The sequence below is a fragment of the Xylocopa sonorina genome, chromosome 11 (assembly GCF_050948175.1).
Source record: "Xylocopa sonorina isolate GNS202 chromosome 11, iyXylSono1_principal, whole genome shotgun sequence".
Classification (NCBI taxonomy): domain Eukaryota; kingdom Metazoa; phylum Arthropoda; class Insecta; order Hymenoptera; family Apidae; genus Xylocopa; species Xylocopa sonorina.
Genome location: NC_135203.1, coordinates 2147792 through 2166379, shown reverse-complemented (window position 1 = coordinate 2166379; position 18588 = coordinate 2147792). Strand labels below are relative to the sequence as shown.

The 18588-nt window shown below is 37.5% G+C and overlaps 3 protein-coding genes across 3 annotated transcripts; all 3 read right to left on the bottom strand.

The window, feature by feature from the left end:
* Window positions 1-1857: 1857 nt before the first annotated feature.
* On the bottom strand, window positions 1858-11829 carry LOC143428781 (uncharacterized). Its single transcript, XM_076903905.1, is given in 9 exon segments — window positions 1858-2243; window positions 2330-2581; window positions 2688-2957; window positions 3032-3190; window positions 3273-3424; window positions 3503-4216; window positions 5002-5106; window positions 5213-5343; window positions 11593-11829. Coding segments are annotated over 9 exon segments (2256 nt in total). The 5' UTR covers window positions 11721-11829; the 3' UTR covers window positions 1858-1898.
* A 2536-nt stretch (window positions 11830-14365) lies between these two features.
* Window positions 14366-16232, bottom strand: LOC143429021 (odorant receptor 4). Its single transcript, XM_076904376.1, has 5 exons — window positions 15869-16232; window positions 15083-15706; window positions 14787-14891; window positions 14529-14681; window positions 14366-14425 (listed from the first exon to the last, which is right to left on the bottom strand). Exons 1-5 carry the CDS (start codon window positions 16115-16117, stop codon window positions 14366-14368), a joined length of 1191 nt encoding a protein of 396 aa, XP_076760491.1. The 5' UTR covers window positions 16118-16232.
* A 692-nt stretch (window positions 16233-16924) lies between these two features.
* Window positions 16925-18335, bottom strand: Parvin (beta-parvin). The gene is given in 7 exon segments (XM_076904377.1): window positions 16925-17007; window positions 17069-17254; window positions 17300-17527; window positions 17530-17580; window positions 17583-17705; window positions 17782-18031; window positions 18216-18335. Coding segments are annotated over 7 exon segments (1041 nt in total).
* Window positions 18336-18588: the final 253 nt, after the last annotated feature.

The following is an 18588-nucleotide window of genomic DNA, read 5'->3' as shown; positions in this document are numbered from 1 at the left end:
TAAAGGAATTTCTTAATTTTCATTGAAAGAAAAGAGTAAAATAAATGCTATCTCCCGCTCTGGAGATAAGACAAAGAAACACGCTATAAGAAAGAGTGAGACAGATGATGTTGCCCTTACTCTAGCACCCCTGGCGTCATCTTTGTGAAAAGTGTTCAAACTGGTCGCACACAATTATCGACAGCGAAGTGAACTACTGAAGAACTGGTGGTGTCATCTCTGCGAGAACTGCTGAAACTGGTTGCACACCGTTACCGATGACGATGTGTGACCAGTTTAAACACTTCTAAAAGAGATGGCGCTGCAAGTCATAGAATTAGATTTTAGATAAAGAATTTGAGAAGTTATTCTTTCAATTTCTTCTACATTTTTGCGTCTGGAAATGCTGCTGACCACTACTCCAGGTATCCAAGTCCTTCTTGGAAATTTTGTACATTGTTCGCATTTCAAAAATGTTCAAAGAATTAATTTTCCACCCATTGAAGTGTATTTGCCTTATCTGTTACATGCTTGTATAAAAGGATTCACAAATCGTCTCTCGGAAAGCTCTGCCTGTCTTCCCAGTTTAAAAAATCTATATACACAATTAAACACATCAATAACTAATTATAATACATATATAATATATATATACACTTATTTAATTTCACATATCACTTAGTTTAAGCTTTAACTATCCTGTAAAGCCGCTAAGAAATCCTGTTTTCAGAGAACTTACTAATATATTGATTCAATACATAGATGTATTTTTTTATACCACAGTGTACCATGAAGATTGTAGTATCATGAACTGAAAAACTTCCCTTTTTTGTTATTTATAAGACAGACAGATAGCTAAGATACAATATTTAATAACAAATATAAAAGTAGAGATCTGTTCCTACAAACTTCTGCAACTGGATCAAATGGGATCTTGGAAAGTAATATACTCTGTTTGAAGATTTTTTGAATTCTCTGATTCAAGGAGGCAAAGCCCATGGAAAGAAGATGAAGGGATTGTTCCTTCATTTGATTTTTAACCCTGAAGATGGTTTCCTATAGAAAATTTCTAATGACATATTTTATTACCCTAATTGTCAGTTATCTTCTTGTATAAAAAAATTAGGGAGTCAACTTTTGTTTTGTCTCTGGAGAAGGAGTCTCTTCCTTAGATCGAACCCATTTGAAAATGATTTTGATTTGAATCTAATAATGAACCATTCTAATTGGTTTTCTTTGTTTCTTTCGTGCATTGTACTATTTATTGCAGTCTGCATACATATTTTATTTTTACGGAAAAGCATCCAGGATTTTTCAAGCTTACTGAAAGAAGTAAAAATATCATGAATTACCCTTTCACATTCATTTTCATTTCATGATATCACAATCGCGCTGTACAACAAGTTTGCGATTATCAAATAGATCTTCGACTTTATTAAATATCACTAAAAATCTTGTGTTCCTACTACATAATGTATAATTTGCTGTACTATATTATCTAATGAATCTGAGCCTTTCATCAATCAATTCATTTATTTACATACAATGTGTTGCCAAGAAGACATATTTACTTATAGTACTGAATGCTCTTCAATACTGACAAAATATTAAAGGTTTCATTTCAAGATCCATGTTAATTAAACATTTCAGTTTCAATTTTGAAGTATGACAGTTTGACAGTTTGTACATCGGTACAGGAAATGTGCCTGTGCAATTCGTATCATTGATATTTACACTCAAATTACGTTGATAATGATACACAAAATATATTCAGAGAGTAGGAATTAACGTGTTAAGACTTTAGAATTTTTCGCGTCTTCGTACCTTTTTTCTTGTGCAACTTATACTCGATTACCAAAAGGATCGAGCTGTGGTACGAAACGAAAACACGTTAAGGAGCAAAAAGTCGAATCTATTATCTACGAATAAATGGATTTCGATCTGTATACTTGTTGTAGCTTTACATAAAGTACAACCGCGCTGATAGTGGTGATGAGGACGGTAGTTAGTAAGAATGAGGTCACAGTATAAAAACTAGTGTATGTTATGCAAACGTTCATCGTGCTTTTTTCAATTTCTTCGACTGCGGTTGTTTCGAGCTGTTCCAAGACCTGATTGCTAGCTTTGCTTAAATCATCAACCATAACCACTCTGAAACCACGAGTGACTCGCACCGGATCAGAGAGTAGTACTGCTGAGCCGTTTGATGGCCTGTTTAATGGTGTTTGTATTACTGATCTTCGTCGCCTACCAGGTTCAATTTGCTGAAAAAAGGGAAGTAGAAGAAGACCATTTCAAACTATTATAGGTTTGCGTCATCGATTAGACAGACGCAGTTGTACAGAATTACCTGATTCGCTTCTGAGCATGGTTCGCAATCGGTTTTGCAAAGTTCCACATTGCATTCAATGAACAGATCCATCACGTCGGGGAATTTGAAGGCCTGGAAATAGGCATAAGCGATAATCGATGCCCCCGTATTTCCTGTATTGTTCGTCTTTTGAAATGCTCCGAATAATTTTGGTTTTAATATGCATCCTCTTTTATCTGTTAACTGTATCTTATTAATTGAGGATTCATCACGAGCAAGACAGTCGCGAACCTGCAAGTTTGCAATTTCATTATGAAATGATGACATTTTTTATGGTCTGAGCAAATGAATAAAAATTCAGGAACTTCATATCCATAATATGAATCCATGCGAGTACCTGAAGATCAAAAGCAGGATCTCCTTCCACGGTCACAACTAGGGTCATGGTCTCTCCAATTTTGACAAGTCCATTGGCGGCAGGTGCGAATGGTCCTCTTCCTACTTGTATGTCTAACTTAGCGACCGCCGTATCGCCACTGAACGTTACTATCTCTTGATTTAACATATCTACAGCGAAGTTAACCGTCAAAGCTTTATTAATATTTCCTTCCCAGAGGCAACGTACCCTGCGCACCGTATCCCAAATTTCTTGTATACCCGGTTCGTTCTGCGTGAAAATAAAAATGAAAACAATGCACGAAAGTTAAATAATTTGTATTTGTGTCTTTGAGTTAAGTTTACCTGCAGTACCAACACGTTTTCCAAGTACGCTTGGCCGGCTTCACCCGCGAAGTCATTGATGAATTGAGTACCACAAGAGTTCAAACTCACTGTAAACGAGTACTTTGTCTGTCCGGAATTTTGTTCGACGTACCTACATTCTGGATTCGTAAAGAAACCCTGAAAACGGTTAGATTTCGGTTAATTTCGGCACATGTATAAGTTTTACCATATAGAATTCTTGTTATTTAGATTTGTTTACTTTCGAATAAATAACTCCATCGAAGACACGATTGAATTCGATGTGGATAATCATCATAGTTTTGCTGCATTGAACATCAAGGGCATGAATATGTGGAGGGTGTTTCAAATCGTCTTCAAATATCATGGTATTAGTACCCGTTCCAGAAGAGCCTAAAATAAAATTTAAACTCGTATCAATTTATCGTGCAAATCTTTTACAGATCCGTTGTAAAGATATATCATACGTACCTTCTTCAGCTGACTCAGTAACCCCGGATGATGTTTCAATGATACTAGGTCCGCTGACTTCTTCGACGGTGCCCTGCGAAGGGGTATAGCCAGGTGTAGAAGGAAAAGGAGAGCTGGGCCTTCCAGATGAGTAATCATATGTAGCTGGAGGATATCCGGCGGAAGCGGGTCCTTTCACCGATGGAACATAAGTAGGACTTGGTCTTTCAGTCATATAACCGTAAGTAGTCGAGAATCCGCTGGGTGTAGGAATTGTGCTTACAGCGGGAGGACTACCATAACTACCATAGTTAGTCGAGACTCCGCCGGAAATCTGTCCGGTGGTGGATGGACGGAGTGTCGAGCTATATGGTGGGAAAACGGAAGAAGCAGAATTGGAATAGGACGGTGCTACAGTGGGACGAGAGTCGTAAGAAGGTGACCCATAGGGTAATTGGTTGTTTGGCGGAAGAGTTGAAAGAAATAAAGTTAGTTTCTGAGTTGAAAACGATGGTGGTTGAACGGTTGAAGACTGACCGAATTGTGAACTGCTACTCGATGATGAGAAACCCGACGATGGTCTTTGGTAGGGATAGTTTGTCACCTCGTTCTGGCTAGTGGGTGTGTAGCTTGGCTGTTGGCCGGTTGATGGAGCTTGGAAAGGCCTCGGTCTTTCCGGTGGTCTTTGAGTGCTGTACGGTGGTAGGTATCCTGGAGGGTCTGACTGCTGACGAGCTGTAAGACGAAAGTTTTATATTCTACAAGCTGCGCAATTTGAAGTTCAACGATGGTCATCGTTTGACAACGAGAACATTGCATTCGTTTGCGAAATAGGCGTCTATATCACACCTATATTAGACGTGCGTTTTGTTTTTTTCTTTTTTGTGATATTCTATCAGTAATAAATAGATAGAATTGGCAGAAAGCGTGCATTGGTGCGGATCTATATTAAAGTATTGTTAATTAGGTTCTGGAAAGAATGGTTATCGTTCGAAAAAGATAGTATCACGCCCAACAAAATTTGTGCCCTTGGAAATAGCTATCCGTTGAAAATTGGACCACTGACTCGTCGATATATCAGGGTAGGGTGTGTGTCATTTCCATTTATCTTGAACCTCTTCAGTGTTTCTGTATTTTACAGGTATTATATATGTACGCATGTTGAGTACATGTACGAGATGTGATAATCTAATTTTTGTTAATCTTGGCTTGCGACTATGTCTGGATATGCAAATATTTTAATTATTACATTAGAATTAAAATTGTCACATTTGATAAATATTGCGTTACAGAGTATTTGTCCAATACATGCATCTATTACTTCTGTTAATAAAAGTAACTAATTAAGCAGGAGGCACTAATTTGATCTACTGTTCTTTTTTTCGTAGCATATTGTACGCTGTATAGTTGAAGAGGTCGATAAAGTGTAAATATTGAAATATAATGAAAGATGTATTGCTCTAGAATTTTTATGGTCTAGGGGATAGCTCGGGACAAGAAGGTTCTCCTGGAGAACGTACGTTTACGTGCACCCTGCCGGTAGATCCCCTGAATCCACTCTAGGATATTCTGGGCCATCACGTCTGCAATCGAGACTGGAGCAGCTCGCTGGGTTCTCGAGTGGGCTAATGGATTTTAACGTCGTTATCGTATATTATCGTTCTCTCTACCTGCCGATCGATCGTAATCGGACTAGACTTGATTACTTTTCGTTAATCGGATCTTTCTTACCAGTTGCAGGTAGCGTCCTGACGAACAAGGCATGTCCACCTCCATATTCTTGGCTCGCAGCAATGCTCAGGCCAGCTACAATTAGGAACGTCACGATTTCCTTCATGTTTTCCACCTGCAATAACATTTTCCTTATTTCGTCTTTCATCGTTAGGGATGTGAATCTTTCATGCGCAAGTAGCAAACATGTTACGTCTAACTATTTTAAGAACGATGCAAAAAATTAATTACAAGCGCATCGGTCTTTAGGATTGTGAATTCAGCACAAGATTTCAAGCTTTCTTAGCCGAAAAAATTTGACTCGAAGAGTCCGCCAGTCTTGTTCTATTAGAATTTCGAGAGTTAAAAAGTACAATTGCTAAACAGTTCTCTGGTACCGAGGGAAAGGCCGTTTCCACGATTACTTTCAGCTTTTCACGTACGTCACCGTTAAAATGTTTCGACACATTATAAGATAATGTTTATAATATATATATATTATATTATATTATTATATTATATTAATATATATATATATATATATATATATATATATATATATATGAATAATATATAGGGAATACTTGATCGGAGGTGGGTCGGAATCGGTTGGTTCTCTATCAGCTTTGTAATTCGGAGTGCAGTCGAGATAAAAGCATCACAGAACTCACGGCTAATTAACATCGTGTCAGAGTACAAAAAAAGCGATAACATCCATTTAAATAGTTTTCCTGTGTTCAGCTTGCTTCTTTCGCATCTACATTGTCACGAGTCTACGATTCCTCGCACGTTGGCGTGTCTCACTGGCGTGTATCGCACGAATAAATTCACTACTCCGTAACGTTTCTTTTCTCTTTCCTTTTTCTCCTCTGGCAGAATTGCAAACTTCGCAAGGAAAGTTAAGTAAATTTATTCGACTGTGAATTCGTTTTGCATAGGATCGACATGACATCGGCAACTTTGTACGAGACAACGTTGTGGAATTGGATATCGAGTGGATGGCTAAGTGAGATTGGACCGTAACTGGTTCAGGCGGCAATTGCTGGCCAACAAGAAGCCTCCACAAGTACGCAACACTTGTGAACCGAGTTCGATAAATCTCGATGAGAAATGAAATCGATGGAAAAGTTTATCGTTAAACAGTCTTTAGTCGCGGATTAAATTGCCAGGATAGAAAGTGTTGCGGTATAGGTTCTAAAAGAGGAGACGCGGATCGTGCGAGGTACACCTCTACGGTAAGGAAACTCAGAGGAACTGTCGCTTTCGACGAAGTCGGTGTTACGAGCGGAATACTTAGTTGGATCCAAATGCTTTCGATAGACATCTCGGATTCGGTGTTTTATCGAATAGTGAAACCGTCTTCTTCCTTTGGAAACATTCGAGCGACGCGCGATGTCCCTCGCTTGGACAAAGGTTCGAGAAGGTTCAACTGTCGAATCGTGCTCGGCCGAGGTGAAAGGTGAAAGTCGCGTCGGCCTCGAAGATCGAACGCGCCGCTAGTGTCTTTGAACTCCTTGCGCAAATTGATACGGTGCACGAATTTTTTCCTATTATCATTCGAATAGAGCACGACGTACAGAGATCGAATTGCACAAAGCGTGGACTTAATACGTTCAAAAGAGTTTCCCGCGCTACTGGACTGACAAGAAAGTAATTTCGGCTTGCACAAACGTATAACGTTATGTTTGTTTATTCTTCTGCTGCTAATGGTATAATTTTTCTGTTTTGAGAGTTTTAAGTTACTATAGAAACACAATTGTTAGCTTGTCAATTTTAATATGCAAAAATAAACATTCTCGACGTATTTCACTTTTTTATTTTCATAAAGGCAAGAAAGCTGCTGAGGCTCATAAAGAGATGTGCGAAGTTTAAGATGTTGATTGCTTAACAGAAAGCACGTGTGTCAGAATTGGTTCAAAAAATTTCGTTCTGAAGATTTTTCATTTAAAGATGCACAACGTTCTGATCGAACTTCTGAAATTGATGACATAATTGAAAGACATAATTAAATCATACACAACGCATGAAAATTACGTAAGATGTCTTGGACTTGTTAAATAGCTTAATATTTGGGTTCAGCACAGATTAAAAGAAATTGATTTAACGCAACGAATCAATATTTGCAATAATACGCATTCGACCCTTTTTTTTAAACGGATTACCACTGGTGATGAAAAATGGGTCGTCTACAATAACATTAATCAAAAAAGACCATGATCCAAGTGTGATGAAGCACAAACCATATCAAAAGTTGAATTGCATCAGAAGAAAATCATGCTGTCAATTTGACGGGATTATAAAGATGTTGTGTATTTTATATCTGCTTCCAGGTAACAAAACGATCAACTCAGATGTTTACCGCTAACAACTTATGAAATTGGAAGAAGCAATCAAAGAGAAAAGGCCAGAATTGGCAAATCACAAAGGAATCGTGTTCCATCGATGCGAAGCCTCGGTACACCTTTAACAACACGCACCAAATTACGTCGCATCCCTTATATAGCTCCGACTCTACACCAACGGAGTATCATTTATTTCGAAGTTCATAAAACTTTTTGAATGGTAAAAATTTCAGATGAACAACGATGATCTCAGATCGTACTTGGTTGAGTTTTTTGCTGATAAGGACGAAAGATTCTATGAGCACGGAATAATGAAGTTAGCAGAAAGATGGCAAAAGGCCATAGAACAGAATGGAAGATATTTGACTGATTGAAATTCATTTTTTATCTAGAAAAAACTGAGTTTTGCTTCACACTGAAAAATCAAAATTACTTTCTTGCCAACCTGTATATATCGCGTTCCTTAAAATAGAACACAGGTGGGAAATGTACGATGAGTATCGAGCAACTTGTGCAAGCACAATTCGCATGCAATTAAGATCATTCGCAAGGTTGGTTGAACAATCTTCGGACCGACACAACATAAGATGATAATCATGGGATCGTGTGATAAGAACGAGCGAATACGTATATCTCCGACGAAGTACCACTATTACTGGATGCTTTTTAGAAGCAGTGGTATGTCTGGAGAAGAGGAATTGGAATCAACTGTATCGTCACATGTGTCCATAATTAGGTACGCGATAATGTCACAGTTTGCAAGTATTTATTTAAAAACATGGTTTAAACTTGAGTTTAATAAGTAAGAAAATCTGTGTAACGAGCGATGCGAGAGAAAATATGGAAGCTGACGACCGAAAATTGCCGAGATTAAAAGGAAATGGGCGCGTTGCACAAATGAGATTGCGATTAAATTAGAATGGCGGGAGCTGACTCATCGGTAATGAATACAATGGTGCATAACTGAAAGAACGCGGGCAATTCGATCGAATGTTTCGTTCTAACACAGATAGTTATCCAAGTATAAGTGTACTCGTATCACATCAGATATTTCCTCGTGCTTGGATGCCATAGAAAATTTCATTGAATAATGCAACATTCGTTTCCTGATCTTTGTATACTGATTTCCGAGTTACGAATCCGCGTTACAAGTGACATACATTTCCCCAATTCATCTGAATCGTACGAAGGAAGAAAAGTTACTAAGCAGGTATTCAATTTTGATTTTGTTTAACTAGCAGGTAGTTGATAAACAATGGAGCGTCGCAGGGGAACGTGACCGCATGATTATAATAGGAAATTCGTGGAGTTCATCAAGAAATCGTTTACGGCGGTCAGAATTGAGAAAGTGCAATGTGCACTTGAGCTGTTGCCGCATACAGCAGCCTAATAAAAAGAAACAGTAGTATTTGTTCGTAACTTGAATTTTGTAATAAGTAGCATGCCCGGAGGCTGTGCGGGACGACCTCAGCGCAACGTACTTTACGTACTAACGATCGAGTTGGCCAAGAGATTTCTAACATTCGTTGTCTCTTTCTGGAAAAGTTTATCCAACCTCTCACTTTTCACCCTCGTTTTCAATTCTCGAACCAACGAAACAGTCGGTGAAAGTGAGTTGGGACATTTTGATGACTGGACATTCTTTTTCGAAGGTATACGAGCCGTGTTAGAGGAAAAATGGTTACGACGTAACCCAATATTAATCGAGCCACCGAGAGAAGAGATGAGCGTTCGGAGGTGGTTGCGAGAGATCTGCCAGTTTTCACTGGCAGTTACGTCCGATAGGTCTGGGTTACGAGGACATCGATTGCCTTACGTATCGTGAAACGCTATTCGCGCTTGAATGCTATCTCCCGGTTTCTATTTCGCAATGTCGGTCGGAGGCAGTGTAGATGGTGGAATCTCTTCCGAAAATCAAGTCGTCAGCTGTTACGTTTGGTCATCGAAAGTTAAAAAAAGTTTCTTTAAATTACATTCAGGGATACCGGTATGGAGAGTTGCCGGATCGAATTTTTGCAAGGAAATAATAGAAAATATCCGAACTTTATTAACTATCAGAACGCTAGGATGAAGAATGCCGCATCACTGTATAGGGTGGCTCTGCTTTAAGGGAGCGCAAAGGCGTACGGTACCATGATAGATTGTGAAAAGGAACTGCTATAAAATCGCGATGCGATTGTTTCCGAAAAGATGCCTGGCATGAAAAATCGTGTCATTAAAGATTGTGTGAGTATGCAATTAGAAATTACATCATAACAGCATCTATTATCTAGGCATTTCGTTGGGAAGTTTTCAAGAGAGATTCGAGTCATCAAAAGTATTTGGTGATATTAGTTCTATCGCACTGAAACCACAAACGAAATAATATATACATATATAATTGCGAAATGTTTTCTCTTCTTCTGGTTTCCTTTGTGCATCTCCTCTCTACCTTCTACTTTAGAGTATCTCATCTTCTGTTTTATTTTTAGGAAACTTTCCCTTTCATCGTTCCCGTATTGATATACGGCTTTCTCTGTAGATGCGAACATTTGAGTACGCCATAGGCAAAAAACAATGTTAAGCAAAGATTGCGACACTCTAGTGGCTAGAATTTTTTTAACGTTGAAATTACGCCATTTTGTTGTACCGAACGCGCCAACTAATATTCCCTCGCCTACTTCGCAACGGCCTACACGTTTAACAGAAATATGTATGTCAGGAGTCTTGGCGAGCGAAGAAAAGTTTAAAGATGCGTACAGCAGAGATGTGTGTTCAACGTGTACGTATTAGCGAGTACATATTTAGCAACTTTGTACAATTTTTGCAATAGCTGGAAGCAATATGATGTTACTGCATTAATGTTCAGAATATCTAAATCTGACTGAGAAAGGCGAAAGACATCACTATATTGTACTTCGTGTCTAATAAAAGAAATATTCGGCGGCTTAAACAGTAATGAACGTGTAATATTTATTTAATTAAACTTTCCCGTGGTTTTGCTTATTCCGAGGCTACAGTGATACCACATTATTGGTTGCAATTGCAAAATTATGGACGATATGACGGATTGAAAAATGAACACAGATAGGCTATTTGTTTAACTGGAAGTGTAGGTACTTGGAGTTGGAGGTACATGCGTATCTGTACAACGTTAGTCACAATCCAAGCGTGGTTTTCCATGGCGAGCAAAGTCGAGGAGTCTTCCGTGTGAGTGTCACCGACCTAACGATTAGTGTAAAAGCGCACGTGTGTACGGATTCACTCGACGCGCTTTCTTCGGGATGCGGTCACAAAAATGAGCCACCTTCGCTTTGTTTCTTCCTCACGCTTACGCTCTCACTCTCGTTCTCGATCTCGCTCTACCGTCCTGCTATTACAGCCATTCACACGCCTGTTTACCATTGTTATCACTATCGAATTCTGCTCACCTTCATCTAATCGCATCGCGATCCAAATAGCAAATTGTTTAAGGAAGGATGGATCGAGGAATATAAATTAATCGAACCGGTCGTTCCCCCCTTTAATTTGCTTTATTTTATATGATTTGACGAGAGCTTTTTCCCTCCTCTTTTTATCGCACCAGCGTAACACGATGCTCGCAGGTTCATCGCGTGAATATTAGCTGTTAAGGAACAAAGTCAGATTTTAGCAGTTCGAGTCTTTGATGAAAGACGAAGGCTCAGCGAAGTTCAGCCCAGGTGACAACTTCTACACCGGCAATTCTTCTTTGCAGTACGATAACACACCGTAGCATATCGGTGTGTATGAATTTGTATCTCTTCAAGATCGCCGGCGTCAGTTAGAAATTGCGAGCACCAAGTTTCTATCGTTCGGAAATTCGACAAGCGTTTTCACAAGTTTACCACGATTATTAGTACGATAATGACCACAGGTTTTCGCGTCAAACAAAATTGCTCGGTTCGAACAATTCCTGTCGAGCGGAATTAGGAAATGCACAAAGTACCGTATACAATGCGCGAATGCATTTGTCGAAGCCGCTTTCTCTCAGGAATTTCGTCGCTGCCGCAGTACGTGAACGTACGAGTTCGAAATGACGATCAAAGTTGAGACACTCACCTTAGAGCGAAATCCTTCTGTCAGGAGACGAACACGAACCCGATCTTCCCTCGTGATTCGTCCGGAAGATTTGCGTTGTGCACAGTCTTGTGAGAAAGGTGAGAGTGAATAGCTGGGAGCATCTTCATTCAAGCTTTATATAGGTATTGTACCTCCTTTCCTAGCCTGCACGTAGAACGAGTATGCCATCGTCATAGCCCGTTGTAATTGTACCATCAACGGGACCAGTACAACCGACCAGAGAAACTAATCATTATAAATTGCGTTACGCAAAAATTCGTCCGATTTTGAGGGTTCCTCCTTTGAGCATTCAACGTTCCTAAGCAGGCTCACGGTAACGACGCTTTTCAGTCATCGATCCTCGAGAATACTACCTGCAATCATAAAAAAAGTTCTTATTAGATCCCTTAAATGAGTTGATTTCAAGAGGAAAACATCTTTGAAAGTGAAACGAATAATGTAACAATTAGGTAAAGAATTTGCGTACAAGCACGTGGAACGTTTGAAGCTGTTAAAAACGAGTCGAGATAAATTATCGAATGATCTATCGCAGGATCAGTATCTTGGTTCGCGTGCCTTGTGTATTGTGCAACGAACGATTAAGCCGACGATTGCTCGCGTGCAAATTGGAAAATGTTTCTCGTTTCGTTTTCATTGATTCGGCAGATAAATTAAAGTGGTCCAAGCATCACGTTTATTCATATTGAATTTTTCAAGACACGCTCGGTTTGATATGTTCATTGTTGCGACCTTGGAAAGCACGGAAGCATAGATGCACTTCCGGTGAAGTTGAAAATCGTTAAATTAATTTACAAAATGGTGACTAATTCCGTACGAGTAGAAAATTGCGACGAAATTATAGGAACATGATAATGTTTTACACTTGTTGAAAATTGAACGTGACCATTTCGTTTAAATTACTTTCTTTGCAGCTAAGAACTCGCTGCAATCGGTATTACTTTTATTGCGGCTTTTTACTCGTGTTCTTACGGTTTTAACGCGTTTGAGCGCTTCTAAGATTTATTAAGGCAGTTACGTATTACGGCTGTAATGTTTCTTCGTATTTAATGATCCAACGTAAGGAACGGTTTGACCTGTACCAAGATATAATAGCTTCGAAGAAGGTGAAATTGTTAAGCGTAACATTCCATTTGGGTACAATTTAAAAGATCGATGCGGTCGACCAATGAAATTCTCCCGTGCATTTAGAAACTAAGATGTTCATTTGAGTTTCGAAACTTGGTGGAAGCCCGACGCTTCCATCGGTACCAGCTATTGTATACATCCTCTAAGGGCCAACAGCGTCTTGCTTTACCAGGCCTGACGCTTCCACAGACACTTTCTAGTTTATATTTTCCAAGTGCCTGCGGCGTATTGCTTTACCAATAAGTTATTTTTAAATTCTATACCTGGTTCCCACTCCCAATCTCTCTTCTTTCGTTCCACGTTCAACTCCGCTTTTTTTTCGGTTTTCGGTTTCAATCCAGTCTCGTCGATACCATCGTACCATTATTAGGATAAACTTCTGATAAGCTCCCACACTCGGTTTTCTTGACCTTGACATGTTATCAAGGTCAGCCTCCTGAGTAACATTTAACAGGTTTAAGTCGTCGATTATTGTTTATTCAGTAGTTATTAACAAAGAAAGATCGATATATGCATTGCAATTTTCCCGGAAATCTGAACATTTCTATGTATATAACGCTTGTTTCGTAAAGGCCAGGGAGGGGTAAAACCATCCCAAAAATACCTCAACTTAATCCCGAGACTTATCTAACGTCATTGTCCATTTAGGAATTGTGCAATACAGTGAATTAGGTAAAAGTTAGATAAAAGTTAATGCTGTACCTCATAACGGCTGAGTGCCACAGACTTTTGGAGAAATCCAATCGAAAAATGCCATGGAGCGCGATAGCGCTTCCGAATTTCTTTCTCTTCTCTTCAAAAGTGCTAGGGAGGGTGTGATGGTGCTTCTCAATTTCTATGAGTCAAAATTTCAAGCTGTGCGTTGACGCTGTTTGCAATTATTAAATAGATCTTTGAATTTATTAATACCACTAAAGATCTTGTGTTGCTGTTATACAACGTATAACTTTACGCTATCCAATATTATTTGATGAAAGTGAGCTTTCAAATCAATACGTCTGCTTACATTTAATTTACTTAAAATTACTTAAAATACAGAATGCTCTTAAATACTGATAAAATATTGAAGGTTTTATTTCCAATCAATACCCATGCTAATTAAAACACGTTTTACTCCTTTTTGCGAGTATTGCAAGAATGCAAAGTCTAACATCTTTCTTTGTAACTCTCAAGCGTTCTCTGACGATATATAAATTTCATACTGGTACAAATCTAAGCATCTGTACGGAGATAAGATATACGCCAAGATTGATCAAATTTGTTATCGCTATAAAAAAAAAGAGAACAAGAGGAATAAACGAGGAAGGAAGAGCGAAGAGCTGAAAATATTTTTACGTAAACGTATTATACTTAACTTCGAAGCGGGTGGTATATATTATACATGCTATCGCTTTGGTTTACGCAGAATACAGGGATAGGAATATTGTTCACGGATCCTTTGTATTATTTTGCGATTTAGATAGATGTGCACAATTCGTAAGCACGTTTCGTCGCTTAAAAACCATTAAACATCATTATTTTGTATGAAAGTTATTAGACTTTTTCTCTTCAATTTTTTGCTTGGTATTACTAATATTATCGTTACCATCATCATAATCACTAACACTATCATTATTACCACTAATATCTATTTACCGCTAGTAAGAGTTTCTAATAAAAAGTAATAAGATATAGCAGTATTCAAAATCTGAAAATAAATACATGGTGTATTGATGTGCATTTAGTCAAGTTCTGTTCAACTGTGTGATCATAGAACAGCAAACAACTAGTATGCGACAAGAGCAATTTACCTTAACAAAAAGGTCCAATGAAACTTGCATTATGTCACATGCCTTAAAAATAATCGGTCTTTGTGCCAAATTTAACAAAAATTGTTTCGCAAAACTAGTATTCTTCTCCTCGTACCAGCCACTGAAATAGACATTGCGGCGAAAAAGCTCACTCTGCAAAATGAAGTGATATTAAAAAAGCCAATACGAACATTGACTGTATATTGAGCAACGATCATGTTCATAGAATGTAAGAAAAATTATGGAAATGAGTCGGACCTCGCTGAGAACTACATCGCCCGGCCAAGTGTACAAGAATGTCTGTATTAATTTCATGATAAAATAACATATCGTCACAGCTTTTTCGATACCCATTCCACTACCCTGTCAAACAAAAAATTCATATAGAGTGGACGTCATTTACTACTGAAGTATGTACACACATATACATGTATATGTGCACATCTGTAGAAGCAAGACGGAATAAAAATGAACGGAACTGAAATCTACGTAAGTATTATCAGCTGGTATGGGCCATATAAACATTTTTTAATCGTTTTGATCGTGACTCTTACCTGTACTGTCTGGAATACTAAAGTACACATGCCTATTGCGTTTGTTACCATCACCAATAGAATTGGAGCTCCATAAGCCTCTTGAACGATGTCTCGACATTGTAACAATAAAACATGTCTGTCGACGCACTTTTCGAAGATTCGTCGGCGATATTCCTCATTCTCTTTATTCTCTCCATCACTTGAAAGTTTAATTTCGAAATCGAAAGCCAATATGCGTAATATTGCTGACATACGAAACATACAATAGCCGAAAAACGCATCTGCACCAATGGATGTAGAAGCTATAAACCAACTAACATTCGTGTGGAAGAGATAATGTAACTGCCACATTAATGTTGAATCGATACTCCAAGGATAGGCTCCAGGATAGGGTAACGGATACTGAACTTTTCCTGTACTATTTTCGTGATTAAATATTATTCCAATCATCGGCTTTGTCACATAAAGCGTGGCAACGATGGTCATAAATATGGATTGAACGTAAATCGGTCGATAAAACGCCTGAAGATTCGAAAAAGCCACCGATCTGACGCGTGTATTACTCACTGCTTCTTCCAATAGGGAATCGAGTATATTGTTTGCTTGTCGGAGTTTCTTTTGATAGATGGAAAAACAGCAAACCTAAACAAGTATCTTGGTAATAATATATTGTCACAAAATACTAACGCTTAAATGCTAAATCCGTAGTAACTAATATCGATATGACACAGACACATTAATGATGCGAGTTCGGTTCTACAACAGAAAAAAACAGTATCTTCAAAATATTGGTAAACTCCGTACCTTCACGATCACATTTAATACAGTAGAAAATAAGGCAAGTGAAGCGATAAGCAAACTGATATTCCCAACGTTCTGTAGGCAAAAGTTTCCTATGGCGCAGAGGAAAAGGAAACAAGAAAGTACGGACCACAATGATATATACGTATAAATGACATTTCGGTTCTTCCTAATCGGGTTCATTCCACTGATCAGAAGGAAACGTTTTACGAAATTAGAGTACTTTCGATATATTCGTAATTCCTTCGACATTGTTGGAAATGCAAGAACGATTTACGGTTTCGAAGACAAATCGCATCTGAATAATGATGAGCGGATACTGTTCTTTTCTACTCTACAATTGTACATTGATCGATCGCTTGATAACAGTGGAAGCATGGAACCCTTGATGACAGTGGACGCAAGGATCGATCGCTTGATAACAGTGGACAGATTAATCCTATAAGTAGGTAAATTACTTGAAATCTTAAAGTATTTATGACATGCGGAGTAGAACGTATAGTTTTCAACCATTTTCGCATTTAGTTAGATATAACATTAAAAGGCAGATTAACTTCGGATATATGTAAAATTTACAATGCAATTTTAGCAGCCTTCTATCCATCTGAAAACAAAAAATAAAATCAGATTTTACAATAAACTGAAATTTATATCGCATAGTTGCTAAAAGAAAAAGTTGTGGTTACAGACAAAAGATATAAAATATATATGTTTAAATAGTTAAATCTTTTACATTTGTTATCATCTTCCTACAAAATACAAAATTTTAAGCATTCCTTAACATTAAATTTTGGCATCACAAAATTAAGCAATGTAAGAGACCTGTAATATAATAAATTTTTATCTTAGAAAGCCTTTTTATGTCACTTCTTTCCAACTGTTTCTTTTTACCGTCACCATCAACGTATTTTTCTAGCATGTTCCATTACTGTCACATGCACAAAAACACTTGGTTGTATTTCAATCATAAAAAACAATTTCTTTGTTTAATTTATTAATTGACTATTATCATTGATATGCCGGATCTTATGTCTATTTGTTTTTTACTTATTTATTATTTTAGTTCATGGTTTTATACTTTGTGAACAAATTATATAACACCTGCAGAGTTGATTTTAAGTCCAAATTTAGAATATCTGTTGAAAAAGATCAAATAAAATTTATAGTTGTTAAAGTTATAAACATTACCAACCCTTGAAACATGCCTTAGACCATGCCTTGATAGACCAATACCTTGTATAATATTGAATGCAAATAAAACATTGTGTACTTTTTGATCATGCGCCTTAGGTGTCAAGTGAAAACTACCTCATAACATGAAAAATCCCTCAAGAAGTCAGAGAAGAAACGTTATAGCAAAAAATGGATTTTAAGTGTTTGTTGACGAGACTAATCAATAACTAGAAAATATAATGTTCTACATTAATTATGTGCTACAAATTTTGAATAAGTTTGCATTATTGAAAGTGATAACATATTTTTGTAACAATAGCTGATTGATCAGCTGGATAATCAAAAAGAGCATCAAAGCATCCTGTTTGCAATGCATTCATAAATCATTGTACATTGATGTAATTTCTTCACTTTTGCATACTAATATAACTCATACAGCTACTGTTTCTGACCATCTAACAGTTGCTCAAAATTTCCATGCCAACCCACCAATAAGTGTAAAATAGCAACAATATTTTTGGAATGAACAAATTCACATTTCACTTATATGAAGAATAATGATCTAAAACTCGATTAGCAATTGACAAAACAATTACTATCTTCTGTTTCTGACCTTTATCTGACTGAGTCACTTCAGGGACATCCAATTTTTCTCCTGTCAACTTTTCTATAATTAGTAGAAAAAGATGTTTATTATTCCAGGTGCTACAACAAATTTTTCCAACTTTATTGTTGTAACTTACCTCACAGTTTCTGTAGTATTTGTCCGTCATATAAATCTTCAACAATATCTTTTACAATAATCTGCTGATCAGATAATTCATAATTGATCCAATCAATCAAAATAAGTATCAGCTCCTTGAGTTTTGGGTCTTCAAGGGATTTAAATTCTATCATTGAATGTTCCTCATTTTCATCTAATTCGAATTTCTTTGATGGCATTTCTGGATTAGCTGTATATCCTGGTGAATCAATTGCATACTTCCCTTCTTCCTATACTCCGTGCACTACACCAAATGAAGTACAAAAAAAAACGTCAAAAATCATTATTATCAATCAGTTTTGGAATGTTAAATGAAAGCTTGAAGCAACAAACGCTACTCGCACCATATAAGGTAATACATTTTAGATTTTAAAAAAAGAAGAACGAGCTAAGTTAGTCTGATGCATATTAAACGCAATCCACCTTCTTAATGCGAATTTTTCGGCCCAATGTGCTAACTTTGTCCGAAGAACTCTCCTTTTTATCCTTTCGTGCAAATATAGGTGGTCGCGGTGATTTTGAACGAGAAGCCATCGTTCAATAGTACTGAATTATCGAATAATCAACAAACGCGAAGAACGTCACCTCTTAAAATATATATATTTTAAGTTATATATAACTTCATCATATTATATTATGAATACTCTGGAATTAGACAGACACCGCTTAAGAAGTGATTCCTGACATAAATTTAACTCTTTTAGTGCCAGGCATTTTAGAGAGTATATACGAAGAATGCCACGAGCCGATATGCGCATCAGCAGTTTTCGCATAAGGACCAGGGACC